We start from the raw sequence: 20,544 nt of genomic DNA, 5'->3' as shown, positions 1-20,544 counted from the left end.
GTTCCGTTCTGGGCCCCGCCCCTCGGGAAGGATATATTGGCCTCGGAGGGGGGGCAGCGCAGATTCACCAGAATGATTCCGGGGCTAAAAGGGTTAAATTCCGAGGCCAGGTTGCACAGACTGGGCTTGTATTCCCTCGAGTTTAGAAGATTAAGGGGTGATCTGATCGAGGTGTTTAAGATGATTAAAGGATTCGATCGGGTCGAGAGAGAGAAACTATTTCCTCTGGTGGGGGGAGTCCAGAACAAGGGGGCAGAACCTTAAAATTAGAGCCTGGCCGTTCAGGGGTGATGTCAGGAAGCACTTCTTCACACAAAGGGTGGTGGGAATCTGGAACTCCCCCCCAAAAGCTGTTGATGCTGGGGGTCAATTGAAGCTTTCAGAACTGAGATTGATCGCTATTTATTCGGTAAGGGTATCGAGGGTTACGGAACCAAGGCGGGTAGATGGAGTTAAGATTTGGATCAGCCGTGATCTAAATGAATGGTGGAACGGGTTTGAAGGGCTGAATGGCCTCCTCCTGTTATGTTCTGGGGCTCTTTTCTAGACAAGAGAAGACTGAGAGGTGAACTGATAGAGGCTCGGGGAAACTCGCCAGTGAAAAGGAGGCGAGTTTCAGGTGCAGTTCATTGGGTTTTTAAACTTCAGATTGCCCGATCTCAATAAAGGCTCGGTTCTTCCAGCTGCTTTGTCAGTTCCCTCTGGCCAAGGTGCTGTGTCCTGCACCACATTGTATAGCAGAGAGGATTACAGATCGAGGAAGACGAAGGTGCTCACCGGGCACCTTCACATGAGAACATTGAGGAGGAGCAATATGAAGCTCGCCAGACCAGCCGCATATCTTGGTGCCAGGGATTCCCTCGTAGCTAGAAAATTAATTAATTGTTGCGACAGAAACAAATACCAAAATGAAAGCCAACAGCAACAACCCCCCCCTCTTCCCAGTAAACAGTCCTCCGGCCACGCATTCATCCATTACACATCCGCCCAATGGGCCCCACCATAAGAACATAAGAAATAGGAGCAGGAGTCGGCCATTCAATAAGATCATGGCTGATCGAATCTTGGCCTCAATGCCACTTTCCCGCCCGCTCCCCATAACCCTCGACTCCCCTGTAGCTCAAATATCTGTCAATCTCAGCCTTGAATATATTCACTGACTCCGCCTCCACAGCTCTCCGGGGTAGAGAATCCCAAAGATTCACGACCCTCTGAGAGAAGAAATTCCTCCTGATCTCCGTCTTAAATGGGCGACCCCTTATCCTGAAACTGTGCCCCCTAGTTCTAGATTCCCCCACGAGGGGAAACATCCGCTCTGCATCTACCTTGTCCAACCCCCTCCGAATCTTTTATGTTTCAATAAGATCACCTCTCATTCTTCTAAACTCCAATGAGAATAGGCTCAACCTTTCCTCATAAGACAACCCTTCCATCCCAGGAATCAACCTCGTGAACCTTCCCTGAACTGCCTCCAATGCAAGTATATCTCTCCTTAAATAAGGAAACCAAAACTGTACGCAGTACTCCAGGTGTGGTCTCACCAGTGCCCTGTACAGTTGTAGCAAGACTTCCCTACTTTTATACTCCATCCCCCCCCCTTTGCAATAAAGGCCAACATTCCATTTGCCTTCCAAATTACTTGCTGCACCTGCATACTAACATTGTGTTTCATGTATGATGACCCCCCAGATCCCTTTGTACCGCAGCATTCTGTAGCCTCTCTCCATTTAAATAATTTGCTTTTTTATTTTTCCTACCAAAGTAGATAACCTCACATTTTCCCACATTATACTTCATCTGACACATTTTTGCCCACTCACTTAACCTCTCTATATCCCTTTGCAGACTCTGAGTCCTCCTCACAACTTGCTTTCCCACCTGTCTTTGTATCATCAAATTTGGCTACAGTACACTCGGTCCCTTCATCCAAGTCATTAATATAGATTGTAAATAGTTGAGGCCCCAGCACTGATCCCTGTGGTACCCCACTAGTTACAGTTTGCCAACCTGAAAATGACCCATTTATCCTGACTCTGTTTTCTGTTAGTTAGCCAATCCTCTATCCATGCTAATATATTACCCCCAACCCCGTGAACTCTTATCTTGTGCAGTAACCTTTTATGTGGTACCCTATTGAATGCCTTTTGGAAATCCAAATACGCTACATCTACTGGTTCCCCTTTATCCACCCTGCTTGTTACATCTTCAAAGAACTCTAGTAAATTTGTCAAACACGATTTCCCTTTCATAAAACCATGTTGACTCTGCTTAATTGTATTATGATTTTCTAAATGTCCTGCTATTACTTCCTTAATGGATTCCAGCATTTTCCCAATGACAGATGTTAGGCTAACTGGCCTATTGTTTCCTACTTTTTGCCTCCCTCCTTTCTTGAATAGGGGTGTTACATTTGCGGTTTTCCAATCCGCTGAGACCTCTGCAGAATCCAGGGAATTTTGGAAGATTACAACCAACGTATCCACTATCTCTGCAGCCACTTCTTTTAAGATCCTAGGATGTAGCCTATCAGGTCCAGGGGATTTGTCGGCCTTTAGTCCCATTAGTTTGCCTAGTACTTTTTCTCTAGTGATAGTCATTGTTTTAAGTTCCTCCCTCCCTATAGCCCCTTGATTATCAATTATTATTGGGATGCTTTTAGTGTCTTCTACCGTGAAGACCAATACAAAATATTTGTTCAAAGTCTCTGCCATTTCCCTGTTTCCCATTATTAATTCCCCAGACTCATCCTCTAAGGGACCAACGTTTACTTTAGCTACTCTCTTCCCTTTTATATACCTGTAGAAGCTCTTACTGCCTGTTCTTATATTTTTTGCTAGTTTACTTTCATAATCTATCTTCTCCCTCTTTTTATTATCAAACAAGTGAAAGGGCGAGTTGACACTCTGGATGCAATAATGGGCAAGACAAGGAAGTGGTGCAAATCCATACATTTTATGTGGCGTTCTATAAAAAAAAAGAAACTTAATGACATAAAATGTTGTCAAACAGCCATGTGCATATCCATGGTGAATTACAATTGCTTTAACTTGCGCTTCCTACTGCTCCCACGTGGTGCATCCGGGGGGGGGGGGGCACGGCGCAACAGGTGAGCAGTGGGAGCGCTTTGAGTGGAGTTCACGTTTCTATGTCGCCTTCTGCCATCATCCCTCTCCTGGGCTAGCGCCACATCACTCCTCCCACTCTGCTGCAGACCAGCTTGGTGAAGATCAGTCATGTGTTTTAAGGCCATGGGTAAGGTATCCGTCGCCCTGTTTAAGACGGCAGACTCCAGCCGTACGCGTGAAGGCCCTGAAAGACGCGAGAAAAGGATATGAATTAGTCGCGGCAAAGTAACGATCTTGACAGTCACCATACTCGGTCTTCTATAGTTCAGTCATTGATGAAATAAAGTCAGCTTGTGTGTCACAGATATTTTTAATTCTGTCACCAGCCACCTGTGAGCTCCCAGTCTCTCCATCCCCAATTGAGAGGGACGCAGATGTGCCACTTATCTTCAGAGCGTTCGCCTCTGCACCTGTGAGCTGCACAATTTGTGGCGTCTGATCTCCGGTCCCCTCCCTCTTGCTTGTGTTTTGCGCTCTTCTCCAGCAAGGGGCAAACAAACAGACCTGTGAATGAAGGTGAGGTATTCACCTGATGAATGCAGTGCATTCAGTGAGGGCGACCGAGACAGGGGTTATTGGCAGTGGTGGTAGGGTACAGGGGGAAGTGAGGAAGTGCATAGAAAGTTAAGGATAACTGCTGCTGAAATTTAAGTGATGGAGAACGCTTGGCAAGACAGAGTGAAAGGGGGGGGATGGGATTTACACCATGTGATGTAGATGAATCAGCAAATGTACTTCCTTTCCTGACTTGGTTAGGTCATTAAACCACTTCCAGCACTGCATCCGAGACCTGGGTTCAGTGCTCCTGCTCAGCTCCTCAGCCACCTCCAACCACGCCGTCTTGGTTACAGCTGCAGGTTTCTTCCCCCCACTGTCCCTCCTGTTCCTGACTGCGCCCAGCAGTAATTCCAGGGAAGCATAATTAGATCTGGGTGCTCTTTGTGAATCATTCCAGACACCTGGCTCCTCAAAATTCCATTTCTGCATTGGCCCTTTGAATAGTGGGCCTCCGATCGCCTCGCGTGCGCATCTCACACCTGCTGCGCAGCTTGGAGACGCGAAACCCGGAAGTCATCATTTATTGCCTCAATCAATCTGAAATCGCAGAATACGACTCGCTTTCTTTACTTCTGGGTTTCGTGCATGCATTAACTACCCCCCATTGCCCCCCTCCCCCCCCAAGCTCGGATCCTGCCTTTACATTAGTTTCGGGGCCGATGTTTCCAAAACTGTAGGCCAAAAATACAAGATACTCACTAATAAATCCAATAAGGAATTTGGGAGAAACTTCTTCACCCAGAGAGCGGTGAGAATGTGGAACTCGCTACCACAGGGAGTGGTTGAGGTGAATAGCAGAGATGCCTTTAAGGGGAAGCTGGATAAACACATGAGGGAGAAAGGAATAGGGTGAGATGAAGTAAGGTGGGAGGAGGCTCGTGTGGAGCATAAACATCACGTGGAGCATAGATTTGTTGGGCCGAATGGCCTGCTCTGTGCTGTAAAAATTCTGTGCAATGTTCCTATTCCTCCCTCCTGGGCGCTGAGGCCAGTTGTAGTATCCGTGCCACCAATCTAGCTGAATTAAGCTAACTCCGCACAGAGGAGTGTTTGAACTGGTCTGTGAAATTCTTCATTATTTTGAGCCACCAGGAGAGGTTTAGTTTTGTCAAGTTAATCTCATTACCAACGCAACCATTCATTGCAGCTAGTTTTCAGTTGGACCTGCTGGAGGTAGAATATTGATTCTGGTGTGTGATGGTTTCAGGGGTGTTAGGTTCATCAGCTGCAGCACTGCTCCCTCTACATGTATTTCAGGATGTAATAAACCCTTGGCTGAGTGATGTCCCTGCTTACTGTTGCAGCAATGAATTGCTACACTTCCTGTTACACATCCTGACTTGTTCCAAGACATGACACACCATTCTCCAAACGAGAGTGGCTGACCAAATGCTCGGCCAATAGCATTTATAATTGACCACGGGGAGTTGAGTCTGTAGTAGCTTCCAACCCCTCGGGCGTTTTGGAGAATGCGGCTGTGACCTGCGTTCAAGCACAGTGTTGGAACGCCAACTTATGCAGCAGTGCTGACCCCACTCGACCCCTGAAGCATTCACCTTGGGGCAGTCCTCCTTTGTAACATATCACCTGCTCCCCAGCTACCTTTTGTTGTTGCTAATGTTCCCTCTGCCCCATTCCGTCTACTGAAGGAGCTGAGGTTCAATTCCCGGCTGGGCTTTGGGGGGTGGGGGGGGGCGGATCGGCGGCACCGTTGCCAAGTATCCAATATTCATATGAAGGGTTTTGATAGTCGCTAGGGAGAAACTCTTTCCAGTGGCAGGAGGGTTGGTAACCAGAGGACACAGATTGAAGGTAATTGGCAAAAGAACCAGAGGGGAGATGAGAATGTTTTTACGCAGCGAGTTGTTGTGACTTGGAATGCGCTGCCTGACAGGGCGGTGGAAGCAGATTTAATAACTTTCAAAAGGGAATTAGACATTTACTTGAAAAAGAAAAATGTTCAGGACTATGGGGAAAGAGCAGGGGAGTGGGACTAATTGGAGAGCTCGCTCAAAGAGCCGGCACAGGCCCGATGGGCCGAATGGCTACCATCTGTGCTGTAGGATTTCTATATCTGATGTTCAGCAGGATATGGAACAGTGGGGCAACATTATAGACAAGCTGATTCTGTTCTTGCCTTACGTGCACACGTGCATTCTATCGAAGATCAGGAATGGGAGCCCCGGCTGGCTTCCTTCTGCTCACCCTAGTGCAGTTTCACAGAGGACAACTGTAGCGTCCCAATTGCCACCTCTCTCGGCACAGGCTAGGAATTGAACTGGAGTCTTCTGGTGTGGCGGGTACTTGGTGCTGCCTTACACTGGTAGTGCCCTGTTCAGAAGGTGATGCCTCCCAAGGAGTGTTGCAAGTCGTTGTGTATCCAGTACTGAAATGCTTAACTGTGTTTCCATTCTCTCTCTCTAGGGCAATCTTTCCTCCCAGCCTGGAATTCGCTTTGAAGGAAGCCAAGGGGTAAGTCTTTGGAATCTTGCTGTGTATTTTTGTCTGGATCTTTGGAGCAGGGTGTTGTTGCACAGTTGCCAGTTTTCTTCTTTTCCCCTCTCTTTCTGAAGCCATTGACTCATTGCTAGGTATAATTCCACAGACAGGGCAGCAGGCGCATGGGAACACCACCACCTCCAAGTCACACACCATCCTGACTTGGAAGTATATTGCCGTTCCTTCATCGTCGCTGGGTCAAAATCCTGGAACTCCCTCCCTAACAGCACTGTGGGAGTACCTTCACCACAGGGACTGCAGTGGTTCAAGAAAGCGGCTCACCACCACCTTCTCGAGGGCAATTGGGGATGGGCAATAAATGCTGGCCTTGCCAGCAACGCCCACATCCCATAAACAAATGAAAAAAACTCCCTGGTACTGCACCCAAGTGGCCATTATTCATGCCTGAGCCTTCAGGTTGAGTATTGGCAGGTTATTTGACCAGAGGCCAAGGGTGGGGGAGAAGGGCAAATGTAAGAAGTCACACAACACTAGGTTATAGCCCAACAGTTTTATTTGAAATCGCAAGCTTTCGGAGCGCTGCTCCTTCGTCAGGTGAAGTGGAGAGATGCATAAAGACACAGCTTATATAGTCAGAGAATAATGCCAGATGATTACAGGTAATCTTTCTAACTGCCATTTATCACACCTCGGCAGAGAGATAATCACAGCAATCAAAGGTGTGAATGGTGTCCAAACAGGTCAGTCAGGAAAACATTACATCAAAGAACAATGAGGTGGGGTCACAAGGGGTCAAATGTTGCAGATGCTGGGGTCTGTATGAAAAACAAAAAACAGACAAAAAAACATTTTTTTTTTTTGCTGGAAATCACAGCAGCTGTTTTTTGTTTTTCATACAGACCCCAGCATCTGCAACATTTGACCCCACCTCATTGTTCTTTGATGTAATGTTTTCCTGACTGACCTGTTTGGACACCATTCACTCCTTTGATTGCTGTGATTATCTCTCTGCCGAGGTGTGATAAATGGCAGTTAGAAAGATTACCTGTAATCATCTGGCATTATTCTCTGACTATATAAGCTGTGTCTTTATGCATCTCTCCACTTCACCTGATGAAGGAGCAGCGCTCCGAAAGCTTGTGATTTCAAATAAAACTGTTGGACTATAACCTGGTGTTGTGTGACTTCTTACATTTGTCCACCCCAGTCCAACTCCGCATCTCCACACCGGGGGAGAAGGGGTCATTGCAGCATAGCGGCCTACCCTTAGATACATCGGAACAGGCCATTCAGCCCCTCGAGCCTGTTCCGCCATTCAGTTAGATCATGGCTGATCTGTATCTTAACTCCATCTACCCGCCTTGGTTCCATAACCCTTAATTCCCTCGTCCAACAAAAATCGATCAATCTCAGTGTTGAAATTTTCAATTGACCCCCAGCCTCTCAGCTTTTTGGGGGGGGGGGCGGTGGGGTGGGGGGTGGTGGGGTGGGGGGAGGAGAGAGTGTTCCAGATTTCCACGACCCTTTGTGTGAAGAAGTGCTTCCTGACGTCACCCCTGAACGGCCTGGCTCTAATTTTAAGGTTCTGCCCCCTTGTTCTGGACTCCCCCCACCAGAGGAAATAGTTTCTCTCTCTCGACCCCATCAACTCCTTTAATCATCTTAAACACCTCGATCAGATCACCCCTTAATCTTCTAAACTCGAGGGAATACAAGCCTAGTCTGTGCAACCTGTCCTCGTAATTTAACCCTTTCAGCCTCCGGTATCATTCTGGTGAATCTGCGCTGCCCTCCCTCCGAGGCCAATATATCCTTCCCGAGGGGCGGGGCCCAGAATTGAACCCAGTGTCCAGATGGGGTCTGACCAGAGCTCTGTAACATCATTTCCACCTCTTTGTATTCCAGCCCTCTTGGGATAAAGGGGCAATATTCCACTAGCCTTTTTAATGATTTTTTGCGCCTGTATCGTCTGGTCGGAGTTGCTGTCTACCAGTCGGGAGCAGAAGTTGTCTGCAAGTTTCCACTTCGCTGAGCCTGGGTTGGTTAGCCGACTCGGCACCCTAATACCACCCGGCTGAGAACAGCTAACTCCGCACAGACCGGCAGTCAAGCAGGTGACCCTGACCCAAACAGCTGAGCTAACGGTTGACTTGGCTCTGTTAGTAGCATTCTTGCTTTTGATCTAATCCGTGCTGATGGTGCAGTACTGAGGGGGTGCTGTACTCTCAGTTCAGGTGGATGTTAAAGACCCCATGGCAGAATTTGGAGAGGAGCAGAAAGTTCTCCCGGTGTCCTGGCCAACGTTATTCATCATATTGCTGTTTGTGCGATACTCTTGTGCAGAATGGCTGCTGTGTTTTGACTACCTAACAGTCATTACATTTCAAAGTCCAGGAAACTTTGTGTTATCCGGAGGCTAAATGCAAGCTCGAGCTACCGGCAAAAATCAGGAGCCGTTTTGTTCGTTTTTTTTTTCAACAGTCAGGCTCTGGAAAGTCTCTCTGAAGCTGTTGCTAAGCTACAGAGACGCTTCCAAGGTATGGGCCGACTGTTTCGAAGCTGTTGCTAAGCAACAGTGTTTGTTGTCAGATACGGAGATGAAAACCTCCGTATGCTTCAACATTAGCGCTGGTGTGTCTGGCAGTTTTGAGGGAACGGCAACAGCGCGGTCCCGTCGGTGCCGGATAGCACAAAGTTTCCTGTAATTAATTATAGGCGAGGTGCTTTGAGATCTTTGAGCGATGTGATAAGGCGCTGCATAAATGCACGTCTGTCTCTGTCTTATAATCTAGGCTGACTCTCCCAGTGCAGTAGCTTGGGATTCGGATCCTTTCAAGAAAATAGTCAGCGTTAATAAAAAAAAACAAAAAAAACAAATACTACTAGTCTCTGGGATACAGTGCAGTGCTGAGGGAGCACTGGGACGTAAAAAATCCCACGGCACCATTTGAAGAAGAACAAGGGAGTTCTCCCTGGTGTCCTGGGGCCAATATTTATCCCTCAATCAACATCACTAAAAAACAGATTATCTGGTCGTTATCATATTACTGCTTGTGGGACCTTGCTGTGCACAAATTGACTGCCAGAATTCAGACCTCCTCCATGTTTCTACCAGGAACACTAGAGTTGTTGCAACTATATCTCAACACCATTAGAAATCCAAAATATCTACACGGAATACTAGCAGTGAGGATTCACATATCGTACATCTTGTCTCGTGGTTCCATGTACAGCAGCCACCCTCTAGGATCTTGCCTCTGTGTCCATTATTCATGTGTGAATCTTGACATTCAGCTGTGTAGGGCATCACCGCCGAGCTTAACCCAGTCCTCAACCTCACGCCTGCTAATCACTTTCATCACCGGGAAGCTGCCATGAACACTGGCTGGTTTTTATACATTTCCCCAAACCCAGCGATGCTGTGGCAAGTCGTAGGACCCTGACTGCTGAGATCAACAAACTTCGCACCGACCAGGGCTGGAACATGCAATTGCCCTGATCGCACACTGGAGTTACATCACGGAGCCTCTCTTGTAGGGCACCATCCCAGTGTCTTATTAAAAAGTTAACCGTCGCTTGCAGAACTGGTGGTATTAGACCTGGCTCCAGGCTAAAGGGGCTGACTCATTCCAAACACTTTCCCAGCAACAACTGAGCTCAAATTGGTGAGAAATCCATCGTTGCTCCAGCTGTTCCCAGCTCCCCTTTTCCTCCCCATCCCTCAGTTACATCTACCAAATGGAAAATGCTAATTTAAATGGAGTACTAATGGTCAGACTTGCTCCTTATGGTAGTGTCTCTTCCAATTGTTTGAGCATGTGTTTATATATTTTTTTCAGCAATTTACTTATCAAACATCTGGTCCATTCCCCCCCCGCTGACAGTGCCAGGTTTGACGGTGTGCTGACAATGTTTCCTGTCACTACCTCCTGTTTACCTCTGCTGATTTTAAATGTGTGCTTCTAAAGCTGTGACTAAGAATTGGGAAAGGTGAATTTGGAATGAGGTGCAATTGTGCAGTGACGGAGAGGTTGAGTCAGACTGATTGCCACAGCACCATGGCGATACATGCGTAAGAAGCACACGCCAGTGGCCCTGCACTGATTGAAACAGATGGACTGGCCTGGGTTTCTGTTCTTTTATTAAAATCCTATCGGGCTCTTTTATAGGAATCTGAAACTTGAACATAAAGCTATTCATAGACCGAAACAAGTGCCTCTTCTGCTCTTCATAAGCCTGCAGCTCTCAGTTTTGATGTATGAGTCAGCAGCATTAACCCTTTTTACTGCAGAAAGAGTTTGTAAATTCTACCCTTTTTGGAAGCACAGTGTAAATGGGATTCAGTGTAAAGTGCCAGTCACAGCATGCTGGGTTTTTTCTTTCAGGCTAATTGTTAAAGCGACAGACAGCTCGGTTGCGTAATCGAATGGAATTTAGCAGCTGGTGCAGCGCTAAGCTGCACACTCCAGAGCGGCCGAGTTTGATTCGTTGAACTCGCCCTGGGTTCCTGCTCCAGTGTGCATGCATGCTGACTGAAGGCAGAATCAGGCTTGTTTGCGATGCTGTTTGATGTCGAATATCCTGCTGACGCTCACTATCGTGGCTCACAGATGGTCATTAGGGTGAAGTACTGGTGAATGACTGGTACGGAGGTCAGTGCCTTCAGGAGAAGTGAACATTGGCCCAAATTAAACCCTGTGCAGAACTTATCCAGCAGAGCAGGAGATCCAGCCCGCATTGCCTTTTAGCTCCGAATTCTCCACAGCCACTTCTATTGGGAAATGGACATTAGAAACCGGCTGATTGAAGAATGACGTGTTTACACAGCGCTGTATCACATTTCTTAGAAATGCCTCAAGTGCTTCACACAATTAATTATTATGAAGTATAGTGTCTATTGTGTAAGCAAATGCCACAGCTATTTTGCACACAGCAAGATCCCGCAAACAGCAATGCACTGAGTGAGCAGTTCATTTTGATGGTGCTCCTTGCTCTTCTCTGAATACTGCCACAAGGCTTCGCACATCTACCCGAGCGGTCAGAACATGCTGGTGGGGCCTCGGTTTAACGGCCTATCCAAAGGATGCTTCTGGCCAATGCAGCGTTCCCTCAGTGTTTGGATTCTGAGGTGAGAGTCCTGGCCCCTGAGCCAGAATAATGCATTCTCTGTTCAAGAGACCTTCTGACAACACGTGGGATGATGGCAGTAGTGTGTATCCCCAAATAAATAAAGATCTAATCAGAAAAATAAGTATAGTACACAGCTGTACATGATCCAGCTAGAACTCTTCCATCAGGCTGAAGCTGCATGAACTTTGCTGCCAGATTAGTTGAATATATCAATACTTTATTAAACGCGAGATGTACTGCCTCCATAGAACTAAATGACTCTTGTCCCAACATCATCCTTAAATGTCCTAGCAGCGTGTTTGCAGTTTTCATCCTTCGACACGAGTGGCAGAGAAAACGCCACTGATCTGTCGTCCATTCTGCTTACACGCCCGAACCATGTGTCTTTCGGTGATTTTGGTGCACTACTGTTTCGCTAAGTCCAATCTTCTTTTGTATTGCGCTTAATCCTGTGGATCCTAGAACTTGTCTCGGAACCCACTTCCATCATTAACAACCTTTGTTCATCTTCTGCTCCAAGCCCCCACATGTCAGCACCATCCAGTGTAATCGGTAGAACCAAAGCTTCACGTATTCCGAGTTTGGTGCTCCTTGTTCCCAGGTCACCTTCACTTGGAGCAAGTAGCAGTTACCTAGGCACAGCCCCTTCTCAAAAACTTCAACCAAGATGTACCAGTTTATCCTTGTGCTCTATTTCAAATCCAGCTATAGACATATATATATAATAGCAAAATACTGCGGATGCTGGAAATCTGAAATAACAACAGAAAATGCTGGAAATACTTAGCAGGCCTGGCAGCATCCATGGAGAGAGAAACAGACCTGAAACGTTGACTCGGTTTCTCTCTCCACGGATGCTGCCTGGCCTGCTGAGTATTTCCAGCATTTTCTGTTGTTATTCCAGCTATAGACATCCCTGGAAAGTCCTAAGCATCCAGAAGGACTTTCCTGTCTGTATTTCTATCTGCACCAAACTGTTATGCATTATAAATTCTGTTTAGTTCTTGGAATTCATGCCCACTTTCCGCAGTATCAGTAAAACAGATGGGCAGTATCAGAGAGTCATAATGGGGCTTAAAAGATGTTTATTAAAATGTCTCATCTGATAAAGATCATGTAGAGTAGAAGGTTCCAGGTTCCATCGTCAATCTGTGCCAAATGAATGATCTCAGGACAATGGCAGGGGCACCTCTCAACCAGAGGGGGGGTTAAAGCAGCCAGGGTTTCTGCTCCTCATCATGCAGTAACTCCTGCCGGGAAGTGTGCGCGTGTCAGCGAGAACAGGATCAGGGCTTGGCTGTGATGCCCCGCAGTCAAATAGACCTCTGGCAGCCACTGTCGAGATTCACGTGTGAAGAATGTTCACTTGGGTGAGATACCGGAGCGCAGCCATTGTCCATGGAACTGTACCCCAGTAATTGTGTGTTTGGGGATCAAATCTGGGCCGACCCTGGTCGGAATGGCTTGGTACCACACCTGTGTTCATATTTGCCGACTGACCCACCAGAGGAGGTACAATTGAGATGGCCTCATGTTGGAGCTAGACCTGGAGAAGACCAGTGCGGGACACCAGAGCTAATGGGATACTCCTTCAGTCAGGAATTCTGTCCAACGAGAGGGTTTAAGGAGAGGGGGCTTTATCCATCAGCATTCTGTGCTTTTCTTTAGATACTTGTTCTCAAAATGGGGGCAACACTTGGCCGTGTTTATTGCCCATCCCTGGTTGCCATGAGAATGTGGTAGTCAACGTTCCCGCTAAACTGCGCACACCGCAGTCTGGAGGTCCCGCGCAGGCTGCTCACCGGCTTTTATATGGGAGAAACTGCACACAAGTGAAAATTTGAATGGGCCGCGCAGCTACTCTGCACACCAAAAAAAAGGGAACATTGTTGGTGGTGAGCCGCCTTTTTGATCCCTTGCAGCGCTTGTGGATGGTGCTCCCACAATGGTGTCAGGTCGCGATTTCCAGGGTATAGACCCATTTGCGATGAGGGAACGGTGCTAGATGTCCAAGTCAGAATGCTGTGTGATTCGGAGGGGATCTTGGCGATGATGGTGTGCCCACGACATTGCTGTTCTTGGCCTTCTCAGTGGCAGGAGACAGAGCTACTGTTGAAATAACCTCGGTGAGTTGCTGCAGTGTATCCCGTAGATTGTACATGCTGCAGCTACAGTGCGCCACTGGTAGAGGGAGTGGATATTGAGTCTAGTGGCAGGGGTGTCTATCCACCAAGCTCTCTTGTCCTGGATGGTGTTGAGTTTCTTGTGTTGTTGCATCTGCAGCAACTGAGGCAATGCCAAGTGTTTCATCACACTCCTGACTTGAACCTTGTAGATGGTGGAGAGGCTTTGCGGGGCCAGGAGATGAGCCACTTATTGCAGAGTACCCAGCCGCTGCCCAGCTCATGGTGTTGCTTTGGCTGGTCCAGTTCAGCTTCTTTTCAATGGTGACCCTCCAACATGTTGATGGCAGGGGTCAGGAGTAGATGGTTTGCTCTTGTTTGACATGGTGCTTACGTGGCATAAATGTTACCTGCCACTTGTCCACCCAAGCCTGGATGTTATCTAGCTCCTGTTGTAGGCTGGCATAAGCTGCCTTGTTTTCGAAGCGGTTGTGAACACAGCCGAATACTGTGGGATCATCAACGAACTCCTGACCTTATGATGGAGGGAAAGTGAAGCAGATGAAGACAACTGGGTGAAGGATGCTGCCCTGAGGAACTCCTGCACTGATGTCGATGATTGGCCTCCAACAACCACAGCCATCTTCCTTTGTGTCAGGTACGACTCCACCACTGGAGGGTTTCCCTCTGACCTCCATTGACCCCAGATTTGCTAGGGCTCTTTGGTGCCATACTCGGTCAAATAGTGCCTTGACCTCAAAAGCAACAGCTCTCGCCTCTACTCTGGCGTTCAGCTCTTGTGTGCAATCAAGGCCGGGGTGAGAGTATCGGTATGCTGTTATTGGCATCAGCTTGTACCCTTGAACGATGCGGTTGCCATGTGTTTTTATCTATTTTTCCATTTCCTTGCAGCTGTTCAGGTGCTAAAAGGGAAAAAAGATAGTTACAGAAGAATTTGCTTTAGGATCTCTGCATAAAAGGTCCACTGGCTGATGCATTTGACAATGTTTTCACCGAGCTTAATGAAGCCTAGCATAGCCTTGGGCTTTCCTGAGCGGCCCTGCTGTACGTTGGAGAGGAATGAGAGAAAACAATTCATTTTCTAGGCAGGCATCCAATTTCCTGTTGGCAAAGCACTTGAATTGTGTGTGTGGTTCTGGTGGATTATGCATCCTGGCATCACTGTACAGTTCATTTTCAGTAACTTACTGATTGGATTCGGAAACTAAGAGTGAGTTTAGTCTCCTTTGCCCAATTTTTCAGAGGTCAGATGTTAGAAGGCAAGGTAGAAAATAGTTGGTATTCAGTCTGTGGTCTTTGCTGTGGCTTGCACCGACATTTGCGAGCGACCTCAGTCCTGTATCGATCGCCTGGATCCATTCTGCAATATCTGATTGGAATGCCAGCCATCCTTTGGATGTTTGCCCATGTGCCTTGATCCATCGTGCCTGTTCCAAGATAGTTGTGGATGAGGGAGGCCATTCGGCTCTTCTCAGTTCATCCATAAAGATAGGCCCGAAAGTCCTTCCCTTGCGCAATCCTATTGTTTCTACAATTATGTCAGCGTTTCACCCCCATTATTCCAAAATTATGAAAGGGTTCGATAGGGTAGACATAGAGATGATGTTTCCACCTGTGGGAAAGACCAAAACTAGGGGCCATAAATATAAGATAATCAGTAATAAATCCAATGGGGAATTCAGGAGCAACTTCTTTCCCCAGAGAGTGGTGAAAATGTGGAACTCGCTCCCACAGGGAGTGGTTGAAGCGAATGGCAGAGATGGATTTAAGGGGAAGCTAGAAAAGTACTTGGAGTTTGGAATAGAAGGATATGCTGATAGGGTGGGAGGAGGCTTGTGTGAAGCATAAACACTAGCATAGACCAGTTGGGCCTGTTTCTGTGCTGTACATTCTGTGTCATTCTACTCAGAGTTCATTCCGAGCATTGGGACATTTTTCGATGTTCGGTGCAAGTTGCTGATGTGTTCAGAATTTCCTGACATCAGTCCTAATTTTGTCTTTTACGACTTTGAACTTGTATCGCCTTGTCTTACTCTCTGAATCTAATTTAACATATTCCTGATTTACCTCTTCCATGCCCTGAACTATCTTGTACACCTCTGTGACATCACCTCTCCGATGTCTCCTTCCAAGACTGAAAACATCAAGTTTGCATCGAGTTACATCGAGTGTACAGCACAGAAACAGGCCGTTCGGCCCGACTGCTCCGTGCCGGTATTTCTGCTCCACACGAGCCTCCTCCCACCCTCTTCATCTCACCCCATCAGCGTATCCTTCTATTCCTTTCTCCCCCATGTGTTTATCCAGCTTCCCCTTAAATGTATCTCTGCTATTCACCTCAACCACTCCCTGTGGTAGCAAGTTCCACATTCTCCCCACTCTCTGGGTGAAGAAGTTTCTCCTGAATTCCCGATTGGATTTATTAGTGATGATCTTATATTGATGGCCCCTAGTTCTGGTCTCCCCCACAAGTGGAAACATTTTCTCCAGGCCTACCCATCAAACCCTTTCATAAACTTCAAGACCTCTATCAGGTCAGCCTTCCCTCTTCCAGAGAAAATGGCCCCAGCCCATTCAATCTTGAGCTTGTGCAGTCTTTCCTCATACCCGACACTCAGGCTCAACCTCTTAACTCTTCTGCCCTCTCTTCAGCGCTTAACTGTCTCCATTGCGTTTTGGTGAGGAGAACTGGACACAGTGCTTCAGGTGTGGTCTGACCAGAATATACCGCACTCTATTCCTGTCAATACAAAGCTTTTCTTTTTAAAGAAAACAAAATGAATTATCCAGTCATTCAAATTAAGTGAGTTTGAATAAAGAGGAGTAAAATGCAGTTTGAGTGTGAGTTCCTCTGCCTTGTATTCCACTATAGTTCAACAATTCTGTTCTTTTTTTGGTTGCTGGTCTGTACTTTGAGTATCCACACTAATAGCAGTCCGAGATCTCTTTTAACACCATTCATGGAATTTTCCCTGTGTATCAATTTACTCTCATCTGCATAAAATTTCATCTGCCATTGTTCTGCCGACTTACATATTTTGCCCCACTCATTTAGTTGCTAACCTTGTCACTTCTGGGTCAGAGGGTTTTGGGTTCGACCCCCAGTCAGGGCTTAAGTATGCAATGTAGGTTGACACTCCATTGCAATACTGAGGGAGCGTCAGTACTGAGGGAGCGCTGCATTGTTGGAGGGGCAGTACTGAGGGAGCACTGCACTGTAGGAGGGGCAGTACTGAGGGAGTGCTGCACTGTCGGAGGGGCAGTACTGAGGGAGCGCTGCACTGTAGGAGGGGCAGTACTGAGGGAGCACGGCACTGTCGGAGGGGCAGTGCTGAGGGAGCGCTGCACTGTCGGAGGGGCAGTACTGAGGGAGCACTGCACTGTCGGAGGGGCAGTACTGAGGGAGCGTTGCACTGTCGGAGGGGCATTACTGAGGGAGCGCTGCACTGTCGGAGGGGCAGTACTGAGGGAGCGTTGCACTGTTGGAGGGGCAGTACTGAGGGAGCGCTGCACTGTAGGAGGGGCAGTACTGAGGGAGCACGGCACTGTCGGAGGGGCATTACTGAGGGAGCGCTGCACTGTCGGAGGGGCAGTACTGAGGGAGCGTTGCACTGTCGAAGGGGCTGTACTGAGGGAGCGCCGCACTGTCGGGGCGGTACTGAGGGAGCACGGCACTGTCGGAGGGGCGGCACTGAGGGAGCACCGCACTGTTTGAGATCTTGTCCTTTGCATGAGATGTCAATCCAAGGCCGGTTTGCCTGTTCTAGTGCTTCAAATGTGTATGGCCCCCATGGCACTATTGGAAGAAGAGCAGACGTTCTCTCTGTATCCTGACCAGCAGCCTTCCCTTAACTAACAGCGTTAAAAACAAGAATTCCCTCCCTAACAACACTGTGGGAGTACCTTCATCACACAGACTGCAGCACTTCAAGAAGGTGACTCACCACCACCTTTGCCCACCTTCTAGAGCAATAAGAGATGGGCAATAAATGCTGGCCTTGCCAGCGATGCCCACATCCCGTGAATGAATGAAGATGATTAAATGATCACGCATCTCGTTGTTGTAGGATGTTGATTTGGACAGAACGGCTGTGTTGTTTGCCTACGTACAATACTCATTGCACTTAATTGTATGTAAAGGCGACTTGAGATTTTTGAGATCGGATAAAGCATTAAATAAATGTAAAAATGTTTTATAACTTTTTAAAATGTATTCATGGGATGTGGGCGCCACTGGCACGACCAGCATTTATTGCCCATCCCTAATTGCCCTTGAGAAGGTGGCGGTGAACCGCTACAGTCCGTGTGGTGGAGTGCTCCCACAGTGCTGTTAGGGAGGGAGGTCCAGGATTTTTTTTGAAACTTGATAATTTGGTGGATTTGATTCCCTTTTCAGGTGCATTATAAAATCATTCTGGAAAGACATTTCAGCATGATCGTGTTGGCGCTAACTCAACACAGAATCTCAGAATTCTGCAGCACAGATGGAAGACATTTAGCCCAACATGCCTGTGCCAGCTCTCTGAAGGAGCTAGCCACTCAGTCCCAGCTGCGAGAACGAGCTGTAGCCGGACATGAGACCCCCGCTGTCTGTCTCAGGATGAGCTGTTGTAGGGCGGTGTGCTGGCGCACTGTGGGAAGGGTCCAAGTGCCGTTGCCAGGCGCAGTTTGACCTCTGGATGGACTCCCACTGGTCACCCTGTAATTAATTACTGCAGGGAGTCCAGGCCAAAGTCTCCTGTTAGCCTCAAAAGTCGGTTTGTTTTTTTGGGGGGGTGAGAATGGGTGACTAGAGATGCGAGTCTGGAGGTTGCATACAGCTATTTCACCATCTGCAGTTTACCAAAAGAGATACTACCATCTCGAGTTTATCTTGGAACTGTTCTGTCTCGCTCATCTGAATGCACCCTCCTTTTTGATTTTTTACTTGGAATATAATCTCCACCTGTGTGCTGCAGCTGAGGCTGGCAAGGGCTCGGAAAACCTGCCTCGGTCTGTGATAGCCTCGTGGTTCTGGCACTGGGCCAGCAAGCCAGAGGTCGCGAGTTCCAATCCCACCGTGGCAAGTTGTGAAATGAAGTTCAGTAAATCTGGTCAATCCTGGCCTGGCACCAGAGCTGTGCTGTAGATTATCGTTCAAGGCCCAACTACGTCACTGAAGTCCTGCAGGGAGGGAGAGCTCTTGGCCTGGGCTACCTGTGAATCCTGTCTCACGCTAGGGACAAGCAATAAGTTCTGCCTTATCAACGTCGCCCACGTCCCGACAACAAATTAAATAAAAGCCAAGACCTTGTCGAAGTTAATCTAGCATTCAATTTGGGACTGCTTGGATCTGTTAAGCTGATAAAATTGCGAATCCTCAGGGCCTGAAATAGGTGAAACTAAGCACATGCAAATGGCCCAGCTGGTTAACTGATCTGTAATATCTACCTGCAGTTGTGAGATTCAGCATCGCTCGTGAGGTCTCCTTACAACTTGGCACCGGTCCTGAATGTCCAGGAGACTACCAGTAACCCGCCCTTCACTCACTTACAGTCGCAGTGTGTTTTTAGAATTGTTCAGCCGGGTTGAGACATCGTTTTTAAATGAAGGTATGACTGAGGCAGATTGCCCACATTGAAATTCACAGAGCAAGTCTCTTAAACACCACGTGCAAAGCTGGCCGTCATTAAGCAAACTTTCATAGTGGATAGAACCATGTTTACGCTGCAAAGACCGCGGAAAATTGTTTTTCACTTCAAGCGATCAGAATCAATATAAAATGATTTTAAAACATTTTTGTCCCCTGCTTATCTCTCTCAGTATTACACAGCTGTGCAGAGTCAATAGCTGTGTGATTGGATCAAGTTTTGATGAGGTAACACAGAGGGTTGATGAGGGCAATGCGGTTGACGTGGTGTACACAGATTTCCAAAAGGCGTTCGATAAAGTGCCACACAATAGGCTTACCAGCAAAGTTGAAGCCCACGGAATAAAAGGGACAGGGACAGCATGGATACAAAATTGGCTAAGTGACAGGAAACTGAGTAGTGGTGAACAGTTGTTTTTCGAGCTGGAGGAAGCTATACAGTGGTGTTCCCCAGGGGTCGGTTCTAGGACCACTGCTTTTCTTGATATATATTAATGACTTTCACTTGGGAGTACAGGGCACAATTTCAAATCTTGCAGATCACACAAAACTTGGAGGCATAGTGAACAGCGAGGCAGATACTGATAGATTTCAAGAAGACATAGACAGGCTGGTGGAATGGGCGGGCACGTGGCAGATGATGTTTAATGCAGAAAAATGCGATACGATTTTGGTAGGAAGAATGAGGAGAGGCAATGCATAGAGTACAAACGCAAGGACGTTGTGATGAACCTTTATAAAACACTGGTTCGGCTTCAACTGGAGTATTGTGTCCCATTCTGGGCACCGCACTTTAGGAAGGATGTGAAGGCCTCAGAGAGGGTGCAGAAAAGATTTACGAGAATGATTCCAGGGATGAGGGACTTCAGTTACGTGGATAGACTGGAGAAGCTGGGGTTGTTCTCCTTAGAGCAGAGAAGGCTGAGCGGAGATTTGATCGAGGTGCTCAAAATCATGAGCGGTCTGGACAGAGTAGATAGAGAGAAACTGTTCCCATTGGCGGAAGGGTCGAGAACCAGAGGACACAGATTTAAGGTGATTGGCAGAAGAACCAAAGACGACATGAGGAAAAACTTATTTACGCAGCGAGTGGTTAGGATCTGGAATACACTGCCTGATAGGGTGGTGGAGACAGACTCAATCGCGGCTTTCAAAAGGGAGTTGGATAAATACCTGAAGGAAAAAAATTTGCAGGGCTACGGGGAAAGGGCGGGGGAGTGGGACTAGCTGAAGTGCTGTTGTAGAGAGCCGGCACCAGCTCGACGGGCCGAATGGCCTCCTGTGCTGTAACCATTCTATGATCCTATGAAAGGAACAGTCTGAGTTGGTTGCGGGTACACAGTTTGGGGGAGGGGGGGGGCCTGTCGAGGTTGAAGGTTGGCGTTGGTGCATAAAAATATTAATTGCAAAGGGCAGGTATACCTCTCGTTTACAGATGACCTGCTTAATGTACAGATTGTGTAAGCATGTTCACAATACTTCTCCACCGCATCCTATA

General features: G+C 47.5%; 1 protein-coding gene and 1 long non-coding RNA gene across 2 annotated transcripts in view; one reads left to right on the top strand and one right to left on the bottom strand.

Moving 5' to 3' along the window:
• ell (elongation factor RNA polymerase II) overlaps positions 1-20,544 on the top strand; it is a 122,406-nt gene that overhangs the window by 33,669 nt on the left and 68,193 nt on the right. The window contains 1 exon segment of the mRNA XM_086004340.1: positions 6,108-6,155. Coding sequence (XP_085860466.1) covers positions 6,108-6,155 — 48 coding nt within the window.
• LOC147107972 (uncharacterized) lies at positions 2,934-19,145 on the bottom strand. Its single transcript, XR_015080503.1, has 2 exons — positions 18,848-19,145; positions 2,934-3,309 (listed from the first exon to the last, which is right to left on the bottom strand). It is a non-coding gene; the product is annotated as an uncharacterized LOC147107972 (long non-coding RNA).

Source organism: Somniosus microcephalus, chromosome 13 (genome assembly GCF_052327205.1).
Source record: "Somniosus microcephalus isolate GS21.2 chromosome 13, FLI_Smic_1.0, whole genome shotgun sequence".
Lineage (NCBI taxonomy): Eukaryota > Metazoa > Chordata > Chondrichthyes > Squaliformes > Somniosidae > Somniosus > Somniosus microcephalus.
Note: the sequence above shows the minus strand (reverse complement) of the source record. Positions and strands in the feature narration are given on the sequence as shown.